This window comes from Myxine glutinosa, chromosome 7, assembly GCF_964187855.1.
Source record: "Myxine glutinosa chromosome 7, kmMyxGlut1.1, whole genome shotgun sequence".
In the NCBI taxonomy this organism is placed as follows: domain Eukaryota; kingdom Metazoa; phylum Chordata; class Myxini; order Myxiniformes; family Myxinidae; genus Myxine; species Myxine glutinosa.
The window spans coordinates 189076954-189097665 of NC_136267.1; the positions used below are offsets into that span (position 1 = coordinate 189076954).

Below are 20712 nucleotides of genomic sequence, written 5' to 3' on the forward strand. Positions count from 1 at the left end.
ACACACACTTGTTTCGGGCTTTGTGAAAGGAAATGAGATTTCCTTCCGTTGGATTTGCTTTCCAGGAGACGAAAGCAAGTTGTTTCAGGGCAACAGCCTCACCACAAGATTCCGTGTACCATGGACGGGAGGAAGGGTATGACAACTGAAGACGAGATGGTATAAATCTGTGCATGAGAGAGAGCAATTTACTTTGAAAGAATTCCCAGGATGAGTTGATGTCAGAGGCGGTAGAGATGGGAGACCAGTCCAGATGATTGATGGCTGCTTGAAGACCGTGCCAGTTGGCCTGAGTGAAATGCCAGACTCGTCGACGCTGAGGAGGCTCTCTGAGAATGGTCAGAGAGATGTCCACTTTGACAAGCACATGATCAGATGAGCCGATTGGAGCAGAAGAAGAGCAGCAGACATTTTCAGGGAAGTTTGTCATAACCAAATCCAGAAGAGAAGATGCTCCGTTGACTGAGATCCGGGTCGGGAAATTGACAGATTGTGTCTTGGTAGTTGGTCATTTTCTTGAGTTCTGCGTTGTTTAGGCCAAAATTGCTGGGCACTGACACCTCGATTGGCAATGCCTTCTTTTCTTTTTGTACCTCAGGTCACAATGTATTGTTTTCTATGTTTACACTGGATAGGATCATTAGGTCATACGTGAGCATTACCGCCTTGTTTTCAATGATTGCTTTTGGTTCATGGTTTCATGAGTTTTCTGACACTCGAATATTGAGACTTTTGCAAATGTGCCAGTGGATTACCCAACCTACCTTGTTGTGCCTTTGGGTGTACAGCTGCTCTGACATGTTTTTTTTGTTGTTTGTTTTTATATCCGACGGGAGGTGACTCTTACTTTCTGTTTCTACCTTGCAGAACCTGCATTGTCTGATTGACTTAGTCCTGCCATTTTGTTAAAGCCATTGGGGTAGAGTCCTTGATCTTGGTCATTAATAATGATTCGCTCTCCATCCCCGTTGAGCTGACCTCTTCTTAGCCATTCCAATGAGCCTTCTTTGTCTGTGCCCAATCTGTCCAACTCTTTTTTTCATACCTTCATGCTCTTTTACCATTTTCCCAGTTGTTTGTGTCTATTTGTTGATATTTTGTTTTATATTTTTCTCATATTTTTGCAGTCATTAGGGTTGTATTTACCTCTGCCACCAAAGGTGGATGGAGGTTATGTTTTCACCCCTGTTAATTTTTGTCCGTTTGTGAACAAAATATCTCAAAAAGTTGTGGACAGATTCAGACGAAATTTGGGAGAGATGTAGCGTACGTGACAAGGAGGAAATGATTAGATTTTGGAGAAGATCCAGATTCGGATTCGGCTACTAGAATTTTAAAGTGATTCTTCACCATTGGGCGATAGGGACAAAAACGATGCATAGCAGGATATCTCAAAAAGTTGTGGATGGATTTGGACGAAACTGTGTGGACATGTTGTGTGTGATGAGGAAGAATCGATTCAATTTTGGTGAAGATCTGGATCCGGATCGTGCTAGTATAATTTTTAAAGTGATTCTTCACCATTGGGAGATATGGCCAAACAGGTGGAGGAGGTATGATGCTCTCTACTGAGTGTCGTTCTAGTTTCATCTGTTATCGTCAATTGGAGAGCGTCCAATTACATCAGTGTCTGTTTGAAAGGTTTTCCTCAACATCGAAGCGTGCACGCACTCCTTAGTCCTTACCGAAGGTCTATGTTGGTGTGGAGGCCAAATGATCTTAGCCTATTGTCCTTTTCAAGGAACATTACAAACACACTTGGACATTGTGATTGTGTTGTGAAAATGCAATCAATGTCGATCATTTTTATAGCCTTGATTTTTTTTTTTAATGATCCATTCATGTTAACTTTTACACATTTTTTTTTTACTTTTTGTTTGACTTTTAAGAATATATCTTATTTTTTTGCTTTGTGTTAACAATAAAGTATATTATATTCAGTCTTAACGAACAAGCAATATATATTCAGAAACATGTATTTTGAGTATCATTGGATTTTTCAAACATTTGAACGTATCTGATTGGCCTACCTAAGCATCTGCCGAATCTGCCGAAAAATAGATCCGAATTTTGTGGGTTACCCCCAACCCCTCATCCTCAAGTGAGCCCCCATGATCCGAAATTGAAAAATCAAAGCCTGAGCGATTGTACGGGCTACGGCCTTGTATTCATTTGGCAAGTACCAGAACGATCAACCAAGTGAAAAGGAAGGAGCAGCAAAAAGAGCAAAAGTTAACGAACGGACCGATTTTATGTTCATCTCTTCGACAATCGAGAGGAGATGACCTTAAAATGGGTTAAATAATTTGACCTTTGAAGGAATAATCTGTTGATGAAACAAGCGAAGTGATGTTCATACCAGATGTCTGCTCTTCCAGTTGTGTATCTCTTGGCCGAAAACGCAGAAGTTTCATTGAACTTGGAAAGTGAAATGCTGACTAAATTGTTATTTCCAGATGTGTTTTAGCGCATTTCATGAATTTCTATGGTCCAAACTCAACTGGTTGGTTTTATAAAACACTTTGAAAAATTTGGTTTACTGTTTACACATCAATTAATATGCATCTGCATTCATTAATTTGGTGCCACTTATTGTAATTCCGGTATTTACAACGAGACTTTATATTCTGTATCCAAATGCGGTTGAGCCATTTGCCCTGTACTCCCATCCCCTTCCATGCACGGCTGTGCTAAGTGCACATTACAATGCTCCACAATTTTATACCACACTGTGAGCAACCCCCACTAAAGCTTCGGCACAATAAAGTATTGTACCGTCTCCATATGTATGTCAAATGAGCGTCTCTCCTGCCAGCATAATGGCTAAAAAGAGGTCAGCTCAATTGGGATGGAGAACAAATCATTATTAATGCCAAAGACCAAGCAAACTACACGAATGGCTTTAAGAAAATGGCGGGGCTGAGTCAATCGGACAAGTGTGGGTTCTGCAAGGTAGAAACAAAGTATGAGCCACGTCCTGTCTGGATGTAAACAACTCATGTCAGAACAGCTGTACACACAAAGGCACAACAAGGTATGCCAAGTAATCCACTGGCACAACTGCAGAAATTGCAATATCCCAGTTCCAGAAAACTCATGGAAACATGAAGCAAAAGCAATCACTGAAAACAAGGAAGTAATGCCCACTTATTAGCTGATGATCCCATCAAGTGTGAACATTGAAAACAAACTCTTGCGACCGGATATAGTACTCAGACATAAAAAAGGAAAGAAGGCATTGCTAATTGAGGTGTAAGTCCCGAGCGATTTTGGCCTTTTTTGACAAAATTACCAAATGCCAAGATCTCAAAAATGAAGTGAAAACATCCGAGATGCTGAAGAGCGCCAAAATTGTACCAGTGATTATTGGAGCAACGGGAATGATAGCAACAGGGGCAATACCCCTGGGTGCTCACCTGTAAGAATAAAGCAGTACACTACACCGACTAAAGGTATTTTTGAACAATATCACGGGATTTGAAACCAACTGCAATGGTTGCTAAAAGACAGGGCAGCAGGTACAATTATACGAACATAATCATAAGACTTTAAACAAACAAACAAATATAGAGGACATGGATTTGTCCCCCCATTGGAGGATGACCCTCTCGTGCTCCTATGTCCGTCGTCGGTGCTCCTATGGTTGGCAGCGCGTGACCCGGAAGCATTGACGGAGAGTGACAATCATATGTGTTGGACAATTCCATGCTCAGTCAGGATTGCCCAGATAGCTCAGATGGCAGAGCACAGGTACGGTCACCAGAGGACCCGGGTTCAATTCCTGGTCTGGGCGTGTAATTTTCCCACATTGATCAATTTAATTATTTAATCGTGTTCATTACTCTAAACAAAAAATCCTTATTTTGGGGCCAACCACCACACCCTATAGCCCTCTTAGACCCCAATATTTGTAATGCTGTGAACATGAAGGTTGTGATCAAGTTTTATCAAAAGTGTGTGCGTCATTTTGGAGAGGAGAGAAAATACCTATTTTAGAGGGTACCTCGCACACCCCCTTCAATCCTGTTTTTTAATGCTGTGAACAAACATTGGTGTGACAATTGATGTTGGTAAAACATTTTATGTACGTCGCAGGTGATGAAGGCTGTAGTCAAGTTTCATCAAAGCTGTGTGTAGTTTCTGAGAATAAAGCAAATACCAATTTTCCGGAGGGAACCCCCCCCCCCCCCCCCCCCGAACCCCAAAAAACAAGATGCATGGGCCCGATTTTGTTAAATTCCGTGAACAAACTTTGGTACATCATGGGTGGTGAAGGTTGTGATCAAGTTTCATCGAAATTGTGTGTGTAGTTTCAGAGAAGAAAGCAAATACCTATTTTGGGGGGTGGGGGGGGGGGGGGGGAGATCAAAGCTGGCCTACTTTGACCCCTCGTAAACCCCCCTTTGACACCAATTTTTAGTGCTGTGAACAAACTTGAGTTGCAACATACCAAATATCATTTGTGCCAAGTTTGGTCGCAATCCCATCAGCGGTTTCGGAGAAGGTGCAAGTGCTTACGGACTGACGGACGGACAACGCGCTATTGCATAAGCTACCCGGAACTACGTTCCAGGTGACCTACAAATGGGGCCCTAAGGGCGTCTACGGGGAGGGCTTGCCATATGTCGGTTTCCCTTTCTTGGATTTGCTTTCTTGGTTACCAGGATGAATTTATTGAGGCAAGATTTGCACATTGCGGTCAATTTGCTCAAATAAACGTGGGTTGGCGAACTATTTTCAACATTTGTTCACCTAATTAATTAAAATGTATGCATTCATTGGGGTTAGGGGTGTGTATGTACATGTATGAACGTATATGTGCATATATGCAGTGTACATGTATGAACGTATATGTGCATATATGCAGTGCACATGTAAACGTGTATGTGCATATTTGCAGTGTACATGTATGAACGTATATGTGCATATATGCAGTGTACATGTATGAACGTGTATGTGCATATATGCAGTGTTCATGTATGAACGTATATGTACATATATGCAGTGCACATGTATGAACGTATATGTGCATATATGCAGTGTACATGTATGCAGTGTCCATGTATGAACGTATATGTACATATATGCAGTGTACATGTATGAACGTATATGTGCATATATGCAGTGCACATGTATGAACGTATATGTGCATGTATGCAGTGTACATGTATGAACGTATATGTACATATATGCAGTGTACATGAATGAACGTATATGTGCATATATGCAGTGCACATGTATGAACGTATATGTACATATATGCAGTGCACATGTATGAACGTATTTGTACATATATGCAGTGTATATGTATGAACGTACATGTGCATATATGCAGTGTGCATGTATGAACGTATATGTGCATATATGCAGTGTACATGTATGAACGTATATGTGCATATATGCAGTGTTCATGTATGAACGTATATGTGCATATATGCAGTGTACATGTATGAACGTATATGTGTATATATGCAGTGCACATGTATGAACGTATATGTGCATTATGCAGTTTACATGTATGAACGTATATGTACATATATGCAGTGCACATTTATGAACATTCACCTAATAAACCCCTCAAACTCTCCAACATCATCATCTTGTCCATCAACTCGTGTTTATTGTCGCCATCATCAACATCGCCATCGTGTTATTTGGTCAAGTTTATCATCATTATTATTAAAGATACATTTCATGTTATTAATAACTCAATAAAATAATACTTTATTTGATGTTCTTAATAACTATTTTATTCATGAAAATAAATAGCACAAAACAATGTACAAACGTGTTCATGAAGGGTAATGTTTGGCCAACGTCTCAAGTTAAAGTCCCAAACTCTATTTTCCCCATTACCCCCTAAGTTTGGGAATTTGTGGTTGATGGAGATTTTCAAGAACGTAAACCCTGGGTACGGCAAGGCCCTCCTGTATACACTCAAACACTGTGTGGGGTATCGTGTTCTATGAACTCTCTAGATATTACTGTGTTACTGTTGCGCTATCGTCCAATGTCTATTTGCCATTCTTCTTCAGGGTTTGTGTATTAATTTGATTTTTGCAGAATCAAATGCAGAGGATGAGTACAAGTTTGCCTGCCTGCTCATGGTGTTTGTAGCAGTTTCGCTGCCATCTTTAGCAAGCTTGCCTACCTCTCAGTACAGCCCCACACTGGAAGGTTTGTTGCATTCAATCTCCCCCTCCCTCCTCCACTACCTGTACCCCCCCCCCCCCAATCATCAATTCCACACCCCTTCATAAACTCCCCTACCCCCAATCCAGGTTCCATCGTTTGCTCTGATCGAGGGTTAATGTATGAAATATCAGCTCCTGCTTGCTTCCCACGGCTATGAACAACATTCTATTGAACTCATTAAAAATAAATGTACTTTTGACATTATGTTTGATTCGCTATTTATAGAGTAATGTTTTTGGTTGATCATCCAGGTTGGGGTTTCAGTCTTGCATCTCCAATTCCATTAAAATGCTTTTGGATTGTTTTTGTTTTTTGTATACAGATTTGAATCTCATGGAGGGGGTAGAAAGAACACAGAATGGATCAGGACGTAACGGAAATAAAATAACAATAGGAAGAGGGACCTCCTCCTCCTCCTCCATAATGTGGGGAACATACTGTTTACGGATTCGTCCCTTCCGTTGTTGTGGTTTTCATCCACTGTAAACATTTTTGATTCCATGTACTATTATTGTTGTCGTTTGAGGGAAATAGAGGTTACTATTTTCAAAAGGTAAAAAACTTAATGTTTTAAATGAAACCGGAACCGGACGACGACAAAGAGGAAGAGGAAGAGGAGGAGGAGGAGAAGGCGGAGCGGGTGAGTCGGAGAAGAAGCCTAGTTGCTTTGAGGTCTGGAGCGAACGTTGCCGAACGAGAGTCACGAGTGAACTTTGGGTTTCCCGGGAGAGGGATTCCTGCGACAGAGTTGTTATCGCTGTGACAGATCAACCTGCGTGCCAGGTTTTGCGGTCGATTCCGAAGAGAATCGTTGGAGTGCCGTTACGCCACGAGAACGGGCCGTCGGCCATTTTGACTCGCGTGCTTTGCGCATCGCAAGGTTTTTCGCCTCGCTTTAATCATTGTCACCGCATTCAGACGTGGATCTGGTGTGTGTGTGTGTGTGTGTGTGTGTGTGTGTGAGACGTGGTTTTTGAGTGGAAAATCTGCGGTTCGCCGATTGGGAGCCGTGAAACGTCCATACCCGAGGGTGTGATTTCCCAGTCGCGTGGAGGGCGCCTTTGGATTTCCCAGTCGCCTGGAGGGTGCCTTTGCGCAGCTTTGGCAGTGGGACTGTGACTGTCATCCGAACGGGATTCTGGTCTCGATTGGACATCGTTCTGACGATCGCTGGAGCGGATCGACTTTGGCGTGAAACCGGAATCAACATTGGCTTGAAGCTTGGAATAGAGACATTGGGAATGTTCTTCTTTTCGCTCACTTGGAGCACAGTGAGTTATATTGTATGAACCTGATGGTACCATCATAGGAATGATATATATTGATTGTACTTTTGATGACTATTATTGTTGTACTGTTATTCTTGTGTGATCTTAATACAAAATTTGTTTGTTGGTAACAATTGGTGTGGCTTCACCATTGATCTTTGACATACAGAATAACACATCTTTCTGCCGTGACTCCTCTCGGGGCTCGGAGGTACACCCTGACCGGGGTTTGGGGAGGAGCACGTAACAATACCAACAACAGTCAGCAGGGTTGAGGGACAAAATAAAGGAAGACTTGGAGGGACAAGGTACCTGGGGAAGAATGTGGGCAATGTGAGGACACAAGATGGCTTCAGCCTCAAAATGTTCATCACAAAAGTGGAAGGAAAAGCTGTAAACTCAAAAACAATTGGGGTTGGGGAGGGTTAGTGGTGGTTGTGGATGGGGGGATGACCTGAGATGGTGGTGAACAGCTGTCCTAAAGCCCTGGAGGGAAGAATGACATGGAAGAGACAGAGGAAGTTGATTCTCCAGGTAAGAAAAAAGAGGAACAAATAAGTGGAGGTGAGTAGTGAGTCTGGATTTTAGCAGTTTCAACTGCATTTTAGGAGGAGCAAGGCCAAAAGGGAGGTGTTAGAAGACAGAGACCACCCACCTCGACCTCGACGCACTGTAACAGTGATAGGTCCAGAGATTCAGCTTCATCACAGGAGATACCAAGAGTGGGGATGGCATACAGGTGAGGGCAGTATTCCATCAAGATGCAGATGAAGGCCTTCCTTGTAAGTAGATAAAAGTTCAGGTCTGCCAAGGAAAGACCTTGCATGATGGAAGATGCACATTTGGCTGGTTTTGGAGACCGATTTAGAAATGTGGTTTGCCCAAGAAAGATCATGGGTGATGAAATGAATGAATGAATGATCGTTTTAAGGCCATTTTTCCCCGCTAGAGCGGAGGCTAGCCTTGCGGGCCCCATGACAATCATGGTTCCCAGTTTGCGGCAATGTTTTTATGGCCGGATGCCCTTCCTGATGCCAACCTCCATTCGCCTCTTACGATGCGCAAGGATACGGTGTACCTATTCTAAATCGGGGTACACACCTGGATCATTCATCCCAGCAAGCTGGTACTCAATTTGCCGACCTCGGGAGGTTGACAGGCTGAGTCAACCCCCCTGGCGGCAATTCAGCGATCAACCGGGATTCAAACCCAGGATCCTAGGATCCCAAGTCTGCACCCTAACCGCTAAGCCAACACCAGGCTAAGGATCATGGGTGATAGTGAAACCTAAACGTTTGAGTGATTCAACTTGAAGAGGATTCGTAAGGAATTATATGGGAGAGTTTTCCAGATGGTCAGCGTGTCAGATTTGTCAGGGTTGAAAGACATATTCCAAGTGTAGAGGACCAGAGCGTGCTTCTATCAATTTCTGAAGAGACTGCTGCCTGCTATCTGAAGGATGACGCATGCTAAGGCAGAGAGTGGTGTCATCAGCAAGGAGATAAAAAGGATTTTCCATCGAGTCAGAAAGATTGTTGAAGGTGATGATTAGGACTGGGCCCAAGACGCTGCTTTTGGCACTCCACCCTTGACAGGGAGAGGAGATGAGAGTATTCTGTTGAGAGCCATGTGTTAGCTCCGGCAGTTGAGAAAGTCAGTAACTTGTGTGTTGAGAGCCATGTGTTAGCTCCGACAGTTGAGAAAGTCAGTAACTTGTGTGTTGAGAGCCATGTGTTTGCTCTGACAGTTGAGAAAGTCAGTAACTTGTGTGTTGAGAGCCATGTGTTAGCTCTGACAGTTGAGAAAGTCAGTAATTTGTGTGTTGAGAGCCATGTGTTAGCTCCGACAGTTGAGAAAGTCAGTAACTTGTGTGTTGAGAGCCATGTGTTAGCTCCGACAGTTGAGAAAGTCAGTAACTTGTGTGTTGAGAGCCATGTGTTAGCTCTGACAGTTGAGAAAGTCAGTAACTTGTGTGTTGAGAGCCATGTGTTAGCTCCGACAGTTGAGAAAGTCACTAACTTGTGTGTTGAGAGTCATGTGTTAGCTCCGACAGTTGAGAAAGTCAGTAACTTGTGTGTTGAGAGCCATGTGTTAGCTCCGACAGTTGAGAAAGTCAGTAACTTGTGTGTTGAGAGCCCTGTGTTAGCTCCGACAGTTGAGAAAGTCAGTAACTTGTGTGTTGAGAGCCATGTGTTAGCTCCGACAGTTGAGAAAGTCAGTAACTTGTGTGTTGAGAGCCATGTGTTTGCTCCGACAGTTGAGAAAGTCAGTAACTTGTGTGTTGAGAGCCCTGTGTTAGCTCCGACAGTTGAGAAAGTCAGTAACTTGTGTGTTGAGAGCCATGTGTTAGCTCCGACAGTTGAGAAAGTCAGTAACTTGTGTGTTGAGAGCCATGTGTTAGCTCCGACAGTTGAGAAAGTCAGTAACTTGTGTGTTGAGAGCCATGTGTTAGCTCTGACAGTTGAGAAAGTCAGTAACTTGTGTGTTGAGAGCCATGTGTTAGCTCCGACAGTTGAGAAAGTCAGTAACTTGTGTGTTGAGAGCCATGTGTTAGCTCCGACAGTTGAGAAAGTCAGTAACTTGGGTGTTGAGAGGCCTTTCATGTCATTGGCAGAGGCTTTGGAAGCAAGGCAGGGTTGGTGTATGGTAACAACTTGCCTATATGGTAAGAGAACCGTTGTGGTGTTAACTGAGTTAATAAGACAAACAGTAGTAGGGATGTGGAAAGACATACAATGGATTATGGATTGTGCTTCAAGAGCTGTAGGTGTACTAGATGTAGGGGTCTTTTAAGGGATCTTTCAGGCACCATGAAGCAGTTAGTATCACTTTAGTCTTAAGAGTGCTTCTCTGTGAATCCTCGACAGGAGTAAGATCACCAAGAAGCTTTGGGGTTTTCCATAATTTGTAAATTCAGGGCATCATTGGCATCACCAGAGAACAGCAGATAAAGAAGCACATGGAAATAGAGCAAATCAGGAAGTCTTTTGGATTTGATCACTGGTCTTTGGAGGGAATTCTGCTGAATACAGACTGTGATGGATAGCTCATGTGATGAGGATGAATGATCACATGAGCCCTATGCAGCTCATATTTGGATGGTTGCTGCAGAGATGCCCTGTCCACGGGCTATGGTTGAGGTGGAGAACAAGACCTGAATAACTTCAAGGTTGATGAGTTGGCATGGTACAAAATGGCTTAAACGAGAGGCCTGTGGCTATCGGTGCACAGAGATGGCCTGGAAATCTTTACTGCCATTCAGAAGGAGAGATTGCAGAATAAACCTGCCCTTGGACACCTGGCACACTGCTCACACTGTACCTCACAGGTGACTGCCTATCGTCTCCATTCCAGTTTCCAGGCTGACCTCACGTGAATCCAGCGAGGTCTCATTCTGTTACATAACTAGCCCTGAAGCACTAACCATTGGTGTGTGTGTGTGTGTGTGTGTGTGTGTGTGTGTGTGTGTGTGTGTGTGTGTGTGTGTGTGTGTGTGTGTGTGTGTGTGTGTGTGTGTGTGTGTGTGTGTGTGTGTGTGTGTGTGTGTGTGTGTGTGTGTTATTTTTTTCAAGTGTCCACCCTCCCACCCCCTATTTCAGTCAAGGATTGCAATTCATGGGCTAAGTCGTGAAGTCGTGTTGTTCTCATCGTTTTGTTATGCATAATGATTGTTACACATAATGATTGTTACATAATGATTGTTACACATAATGATTGATTGTTACACATAATGATTGATTGTTACACATAATGATTGTTACACGTAATGATTGTTACACATAATGATTGTTACACGTAATGATTGTTGCACATAATGATTGTTACACATAATGATTGTTACTCGTAATGATTGTTACACATAATGATTGTTACACATAATGATTGTTACACATAATGATTGTTACACATAATGATTGTTACACGTAATGATTGTTACACATAATGATTGTTACACGTAATGATTGTTGCACATAATGATTGTTACACATAATGATTGTTACTCGTAATGATTGTTACTCGTAATGATTGTTACACGTAATGATTGTGGCACATAATGCACATTTGTTTTTACATGTTTGGCTTTTATTTAGGTCACCAGAACAACATCCACTGTTTGGCTACAGCCATAAACCAGCTGGCAGCGGCCCTATTCACAATCAATAAAGGCAACGTGGAGGAGAGACTCAAAGAATTCCTTGCCGTAAGTTTTTATGAACACTGATGTGGAACCAGACGTCCTTTGAAAGAGTGGCACTTTACAAACACGGTGCACTCTTGGTCAGAGAGCACTCTTGGTCACAGAGTGTGCAGGGATTTTAAAAATTACACAATTATAAAACGTGTTTGTGTTAACTAAAATACGATGGCTCATCCTTGCACATGGCACAGTATTGTCCTGGTGTTTGTTTCATTGCAATTTTAGTGTTCATCTTGGATATGCACCAATTTTATGGACAACCACATTATTATCTGCAATATTGTTTTGGGAAAGGAATGCTTCTTTAATATTTATTTTGACATGATGTTGTGGAACTCGTGAACTAATCGCAGTAATGGTTGTTTTTCCCCATTAGCTGGCATCATCCAGCTTGCTCAAAATTGGTCAAGAAACGGACAAGCTGACAACTAGAAACCGAGAGTCTGTCTACCTTCTATTGGACCTGGTATGTGATAGAGATGCAAATATATTCAGGTTGTAGTATTTGCCTCCAACACCGAAGGTAGATGGAGGTTATGTTTTCACCCCTGTCTGTCTGTCCATTTGTTGGAAAACAGGATATCTCAAAATGTTGAAGACGGATTCGGACAAAATTTGGTGACTATCTGAAGACACATGTGGATACGAGAATTGAAAAAAATTTAGTGATTCTTCACCATTGCGTGATAGGGCCAGTGACGATATATGGAAAGATATTTCAAAAAGTTGTGGACGACTTGTGACAAAACTTGGTGGATGAGCTGATTAAGTGCCCAGAACAAGCCGATTCGATGGTGGTTCAGGTCCAGATCCTTTACCGCATTTTTGATTTGCGCTCTCTTATCCAGGACCAGCTTGCGTTTGAGTACCAGCCTGCTGGGATGAATGATCCCGGTGTGTACCCCAGTTTAGAATAGGTACACCATATACCTGCGCATCGTAAGAGGCGACTAACGGTTGGCGTCAGGAAGGGCATCCGGCCATAAAAACATTGCCTCAAACAGGGAACCATGATTGTCATGGGGCCCGCAAGGCTAACCCCCGCTCCAGCGGGGAAAATGGTCTGAAAACGATCATTCATTCATTGCTCTCTTATCCAGGAACACATCTCCATGTAAACAATGGTATAATGACCCCTTTTAGTACATTTTGGATTAGCGCTCTCTTATCCAGGAACATCTCCATGTAAACAATGGTATAATGACCCCTTTTAGTACATTTTTGATGAGCGCTCTCTTATCCAGGAACACATCTCCATGTAAACAATGGTAAAATGACCCCTTTTAGTACATTTTTGATTAGCGCTCTCTTATCCAGGAACACATCTCCATGTAAACAATGGTATAATGACCCATTTTAGCACATTTTTGATTTTCTCTCTCTTATCCTGGAACACATCTCCATGTAAACAATAGTATAATGACCCCTTTTAGCACATTTTTGATTTTCTCTCTCTTATCCTGGAACACATCTCCATGTAAACAATAGTATAATGACCCCTTTTAGCACATTTTTGATCACACATTTTTTTGCTCTCTTAACCGGGAACATATCTCCATGTAAACAATAGTATATGGACCCCATTTATCACATTTTTCATTTGTGCTCTCTTATCCAGGAACACATCTCCATGTAAACAATGTTATAATGCCCCTTTTGGCACATTTTTGATGAGCGTTCTCTTATCCAGGAACATATCTCCATGTAAACAATGGCACAATGACCCCTTTTAGCACATTTTTGATTTGCGCTCTCTTATCCAGGAACATATCTCCATGTAAACAATGGCATAATGACCCCTTTTAGCACATTTTTGATTTGCGCTCTCTTATCCAGGAACATATCTCCATGTAAACAATGGTAAAATTGACCAGTTTTAGCACATTTTTGATCAACGCTCTCTTATCCAGGAACACATCTCCATGTAAACAATGGTATAATGCCACTTTTAGCACATTTTTGATTGGCGCTCTCTTATCCAGTAACATATCTCCATGTAAACAATAGTATAATGACCCCTTTTAGCACATTTTTGATCAACGCTCTCTTATCCAGGAACATATCTCCATGTAAACAATGGCATAATGCCCCTTTTAGCATATTTTTGATGAGCGTTCTCTTATCCAGGAACATATCTCCATGTAAACAATGGCACAATGACCCCTTTTAGCACATTTTTGATTTGCGCTCTCTTATCCAGGAACATATCTCCATGTAAACAATGGCATAATGACCCCTTTTAGCACATTTTTGATCAGCGCTCTTTTATCCAGGAACATATCTCCATGGAAACAAGAGTATAATGACCCCTTTTAGCACATTTTTGATGAGCGCTCTCTTATCCAGGAACATATCTCCATGTAAACAATGGTATAATGACCCCTTTTAGCACATTTTTGATTTGCACTCTCTTATCCAGGAACACATCTCCATGTAAACAATGGTTATAATGACCCCTTTTAGCACATTTTTGATTCGCATTCTCTTATCCAGGAACATATCTCCATGTAAACAATGGTATAATGACCCCTTTTAGCACATTTTTGATTTGCACTCTCTTATCCAGAAACATATCTCCATGTAAACAATGGTATAATGACCCCTTTTAGCACATTTTTGATTTGCACTCTCTTATCCAGGAACACATCTCCATGTAAACAATGGTATAATGACCCCTTTAAGCACATTTTTGATTTGCACTCTCTTATCCAGGAACATATCTCCATGTAAACAATGGTATAATGACCCCTTTAAGCACATTTTTGATTTGCACTCTCTTATCCAGGAACACATCTCCATGTAAACAATGGTACAATGATCACTTTAAGCACATTTTTGATTTGCGCTCTTATCCAGGAACACATCTCCAATCTCCATGTAAACAATGGCGTAATGACCCCTTTTAGCACATTTTTGATTTGCACTCTCTTTTCCAGGAACATATCTCCATGTAAACAATGGTATAATGCCCCTTTAAGCACATTTTTGATTTGCACTCTCTTATTTAGGAACATATCTCCATGTAAACAATGGTATAATGACCCCTTTTAGCACATTTTTGATTAGCATTCTCTTATTTAGGAACATATCTCCACGTAAACAATGGTATAATGACCCCTTTTAGCACATTTTTCATGAGCACTCTCTTTTCCAGGAACATATCTCCATGTAAACAATGGTATAATGACCCCTTTTAGCACATTTTTGATTTGCACTCTCTTATCCACGAACACATCTCCATGTAACCAATTGTATAATGACCCCTTTTAGCACATTTTTGATTAGCGCTCTCTTATGCAGGAACACATCTCCATGCAAACAATGGTATAATGACCCCTTTTAGTACATTTTTGATTTGCACTCTCTTATCCAGGAACACATCTCCATGTAAACAATGGTTATAATGACCCCTTTTAGCACATTTTTGATTCGCATTCTCTTATCCAGGAACATATCTCCATGTAAACAATGGTATAATGACCCCTTTTAGCACATTTTTGATTTGCACTCTCTTATCCAGAAACATATCTCCATGTAAACAATGGTATAATGACCCCTTTTAGCACATTTTTGATTTGCACTCTCTTATCCAGGAACACATCTCCATGTAAACAATGGTATAATGACCCCTTTAAGCACATTTTTGATTTGCACTCTCTTATCCAGGAACATATCTCCATGTAAACAATGGTATAATGACCCCTTTAAGCACATTTTTGATTTGCACTCTCTTATCCAGGAACACATCTCCATGTAAACAATGGTACAATGATCACTTTAAGCACATTTTTGATTTGCGCGCTCTTATCCAGGAACACATCTCCAATCTCCATGTAAACAATGGCGTAATGACCCCTTTTAGCACATTTTTGATTTGCACTCTCTTTTCCAGGAACATATCTCCATGTAAACAATGGTATAATGCCCCTTTAAGCACATTTTTGATTTGCACTCTCTTATTTAGGAACATATCTCCATGTAAACAATGGTATAATGACCCCTTTTAGCACATTTTTGATTAGCATTCTCTTATTTAGGAACATATCTCCACGTAAACAATGGTATAATGACCCCTTTTAGCACATTTTTCATGAGCACTCTCTTTTCCAGGAACATATCTCCATGTAAACAATGGTATAATGACCCCTTTTAGCACATTTTTGATTTGCACTCTCTTATCCACGAACACATCTCCATGTAACCAATTGTATAATGACCCCTTTTAGCACATTTTTGATTAGCGCTCTCTTATGCAGGAACACATCTCCATGCAAACAATGGTATAATGACCCCTTTTAGTACATTTTTGATTCGCACTCTCTTATCAAGGAACACATCTCCATGTAAACAATGGTATAATGACCCCTTTTGGCACATTTTTGATGAGCGCTCTCTTATCCAGGAACATATCTCCATGTAAACAATGGTATAATGACCCCTTTTAGCACAATTTTTGATTAGCGCTCTCTTATACAGGAACACATCTCCATGTAAACAATGGTTATAATGACCCCTTTTAGCACATTTTTGATTCGCGCTCTCTTATCCTGGAACACATCTCCATGTAAACAATGGTATAATGACCCATTTTAGCACATTTTTGATTTTCTCTCTCTTATCCTGGAACACATCTCCATGTATACAATGGTTATAATGACCCCTTTTAGCACATTTTTGATTCGCGCTCTCTTATCCTGGAACACATCTCCATGTAAACAATGGTATAATGACCCATTTTAGCATATTTTTGATTTTCTCTCTCTTATCCTGGAACACATCTCCATGTAAACAATAGTATAATGACCCCTTTTAGCACATTTTTGATCACACATTTTTTTGCTCTCTTAACCGGGAACATATCTCCATGTAAACAATAGTATATGGACCCCATTTATCACATTTTTCATTCGTGCTCTCTTATCCAGGACCACATCTCCATATAAACAATGGTATAATGCCCCTTTTAGCACATTTTTGATTTGCGCTCTCTTATCCAGGAACATATCTCCATGTAAACAATGGTAAAATTGACCAGTTTTAGCACATTTTTGATCAACGCTCTCTTATCCAGGAACACATCTCCATGTAAACAATGGTATAATGCCACTTTTAGCACATTTTTGATTGGCGCTCTCTTATCCAGTAACATATCTCCATGTAAACAATAGTATAATGACCCCTTTTAGCACATTTTTGATCAACGCTCTCTTATCCAGGAACACATCTCCATGTAAACAATGGTAGAATGCCCCTTTTAGCACATTTTTGATGAGCGCTCTCTTATCCAGGAACACATCTCCATGTAAACAATGGTATAATGCCCCTTTTAGCACATTTTTGATGAGCGTTCTCTAACCAGGAACATATCTCCATGTAAACAATGGCACAATGACCCCTTTTAGCACATTTTTGATTTGCGCTCTCTTATCCAGGAACATATCTCCATGTAAACAATGGCATAATGACCCCTTTTAGCACATTTTTGATTTGCGCTCTCTTATCCAGGAACATATCTCCATGTAAACAATGGTAAAATTGACCAGTTTTAGCACATTTTTGATCAACGCTCTCCTATCCAGGAACACATCTCCATGTAAACAATGGAAGCGTCTTTGGGCTTCCTGAAAAGCGCTATATAAAATAAATGCATTATTATTATTATTATAATGCCACTTTTAGCACATTTTTGATTGGCGCTCTCTTATCCAGTAACATATCTCCATGTAAACAATAGTATAATGACCCCTTTTAGCACATTTTTGATCAACGCTCTCTTATCCAGGAACACATCTCCATGTAAACAATGGTAGAATGCCCCATTTAGCACATTTTTGATGAGCGCTCTCTTATCCAGGAACACATCTCCATTTAAACAATGGTATAATGCCCCTTTTAGCACATTTTTGATGAGCGTTCTCTTATCCAGGAACATATCTCCATGTAAACAATGGCACAATGACCCCTTTTAGCACATTTTTGATTTGCGCTCTCTTATCCAGGAACATATCTCCATGTAAACAATGGCATAATGACCCCTTTTAGCACATTTTTGATCAGCGCTCTTTTATCCAGGAACATATCTCCATGGAAACAAGAGTATAATGACCCCTTTTAGCACATTTTTGATGAGCGCTCTCTTATCCAGGAACATATCTCCATGTAAACAATGGTATAATGACCCCTTTTAGCACATTTTTGATTTGCACTCTCTTATCCAGGAACACATCTCCATGTAAACAATGGTTATAATGACCCCTTTTAGCACATTTTTGATTCGCATTCTCTTATCCAGGAACATATCTCCATGTAAACAATGGTATAATGACCCCTTTTAGCACATTTTTGATTTGCACTCTCTTATCCAGGAACATATCTCCATGTAAACAATGGTATAATGACCCCTTTTAGCACATTTTTGATTTGCACTCTCTTATCCAGGAACACATCTCCATGTAAACAATGGTATAATGACCCCTTTAAGCACATTTTTGATTTGCACTCTCTTATCCAGGAACATATCTCCATGTAAACAATGGTATAATGACCCCTTTAAGCACATTTTTGATTTGCACTCTCTTATCCAGGAACACATCTCCATGTAAACAATGGTACAATGACCACTTTAAGCACATTTTTGATTTGCGCTCTCTTATCCAGGAACACATCTCCAATCTCCATGTAAACAATGGCGTAATGACCCCTTTTAGCACATTTTTGATTTGCACTCTCTTATCCAGGAACATATCTCCATGTAAACAATGGTATAATGCCCCTTTAAGCACTGTTGTGGAAATCAACCAGATTTACAACGTGTTCCATATGTATGGTTTAATCTCAATCAGATCTGTACATCATTCTGTAAAGTACATCAAGCAACATACATGTCAGGATCTAGGCATCATATGAGAAAGATTGAATATATCAGTCAATGCAAGCAAACCTAGAATATAGGCGGGTACGTACCATTCAATTCTACATGGCATTGTATAATGATGTCGCAGGAGTGGCCTCGAGTCGCGGACGTCCGAGGTCTTATAGACACCGCCCAGCGGTTTAAGGGAGCACCAAACCTGGGTTCAACTTTGGTACAATTTCATCACATTCTCCCCACCGTTAGAACTATACTGCCGCTAGGCAGGAAGCGAGTGCGCGTCAGCATTAATGGATTGAGGAAGTCATCATTTTATTATTGGGGTGTTAAAGACATATTTCCCTTTAAAGTCAGTCGGTCCTTCCATAGCGGTCAGCGTGGCGAAATTACCCTGCCAACACAGGTTCGGAAACTACCGGGTACGACATCCCCAAGCCCGGAGTCCCCCCTGCTTCGGAGTAGCCGCTGGAGGCAGGTGTCGGAGGGGCACCTCAGTGCCTTCACTGCTTCAGGCGGGGGTGTATCAGGCGAAGGGAGGGACGGTCACGTGGGTCACAATAGTCTAGTCTTACAGCGGGGTCGTCGGCACAGTAGCTAGATAGGATACGTTGTACCTTGGCGAAGAGCGAATGTCCATTCGTCGCAATGCAACACATGTGTAAATCAGTAAGCCTCTTTACAGTAAGCTGTAACCGTAAGTAAGGTTACATGACAGGAGGCCATTACAGTAAGTCCATTGCAGTCTGTACCTGCCTAGGCTCCCAAGGGTACATGATCGATCCATGTTAGGTCCATGTCATGGAATTACAGTAAGCAAGTACAGTAAAGAATTACAGTAAGCTGTAACAGTAAGTAAGATGACATGACAGGAGGCCATTACAGTAAGTCCATTGCAGTCTGTACCTGCCTAGGCTCCCAAGGGTACATGATCGATCCATGTTAGGTCCATGTCATGGAATTGCCGAGGGAGAGAATCGATGAGAGCCATAACGAGAGTTACTCGACACCGGCAGCGGCCCTGTTGAATCACGAGACTCGAGCGTCCTCTGACGGCAGCTCATACGCATTACAAACTCTTGTTTCGGCACGTGAATCTACCGTTGGCAGCGATCCTTCGCACGAGACACGAGCGGCCAACGAAGGCTGCCTGGACGACCGGCATGGCTGATTACGACGACGCACAAAACGACCGGAACGCGCCTCCCCAGCGGAGCGTGCAGAACCTCCGCGATGCATACGGCAATCCCGTCCTGCAGTACAGCGCTCGGAGGATCGGAGAAGACCGGCTTTACCGGCTGCCGAGAGAACGTCCCGGATGGACGACAAAAACGACCGAAACGCGCCTCTCCAGCGAAGCGCGCAGAACCTCCGGGATGCATATGGCAATCCTGTCCTGCTGTACAGCGCGCGGAGGATCGGAGAAGATCGGCTATACCGGCTACCGAGAGGATGCCCCGGATGGAAGGATTGTCCCATTCAAAGCGAATTGAATTGTCCCATTCACAAACCGAGAGAGAGTCCCGGCTGGACAAACCTTGTTTGTCTCAGCGTTGTCCCGGATGGATTGTCTAGATGTCGAGATGATTGCCATGCTAGATGTCCCGGATGGATTGGCCATTCACGGATGTCCGACCGATCCATCCATTCAACGCCTTCATTGCATGGCACGGATCCAGCCGGACCGCGGATGGATCCGACCATCCACGGACGCAAAGACTCAGAGACCCAAAGACAGCCATCGCCCCGGATGGATTGTCCATCCATGCTAGATGTCCCGGATGGATTGACCATCCATGGATGTCCGACCAATCCATCCATTCAACGCCTTCATTGAATTGACCATCCACGGATGTCCGACCAATCCATCCATTCAACGCCTTCATTGAATGGCTCGGATCGACCATCCATGGACTCAAAGACTCACTCAAAGACACAAAGACTCACTCAAAGACACAAAGACATCCATGGACGTCATCCTGGGTCCCCACAAGGGGCGAGGTGGGAGTCGTCATACCGGACGGCATCCGGGCGAGCAACAATAACCTCCTGGGATCCCACCCCCCCCCCCCCCCCCCACCGAGGTTGCAGCAGCGCGCTGCATACCGAAGTCAGACGACCTTCACAGTCTGGGTCAGTCTGAGTCACAGTCAGTCTGGGGCAGAGGGAAAATGGAATCAGAC

At 42.2% G+C, this 20712-nt stretch overlaps 1 protein-coding gene across 1 annotated transcript in view; it reads left to right on the plus strand.

The window, feature by feature from the left end:
• LOC137431904 (nck-associated protein 1) overlaps positions 1–20712 on the plus strand; it is a 343894-nt gene that overhangs the window by 268109 nt on the left and 55073 nt on the right. The window contains exons 28-30 of the mRNA XM_068123738.2: positions 6064–6177; positions 11555–11664; positions 12038–12127. Of these exons, the coding sequence (XP_067979839.1) occupies positions 6064–6177; positions 11555–11664; positions 12038–12127 (314 nt within the window). The remainder of the gene's footprint in view (positions 1–6063; positions 6178–11554; positions 11665–12037; positions 12128–20712) is intronic.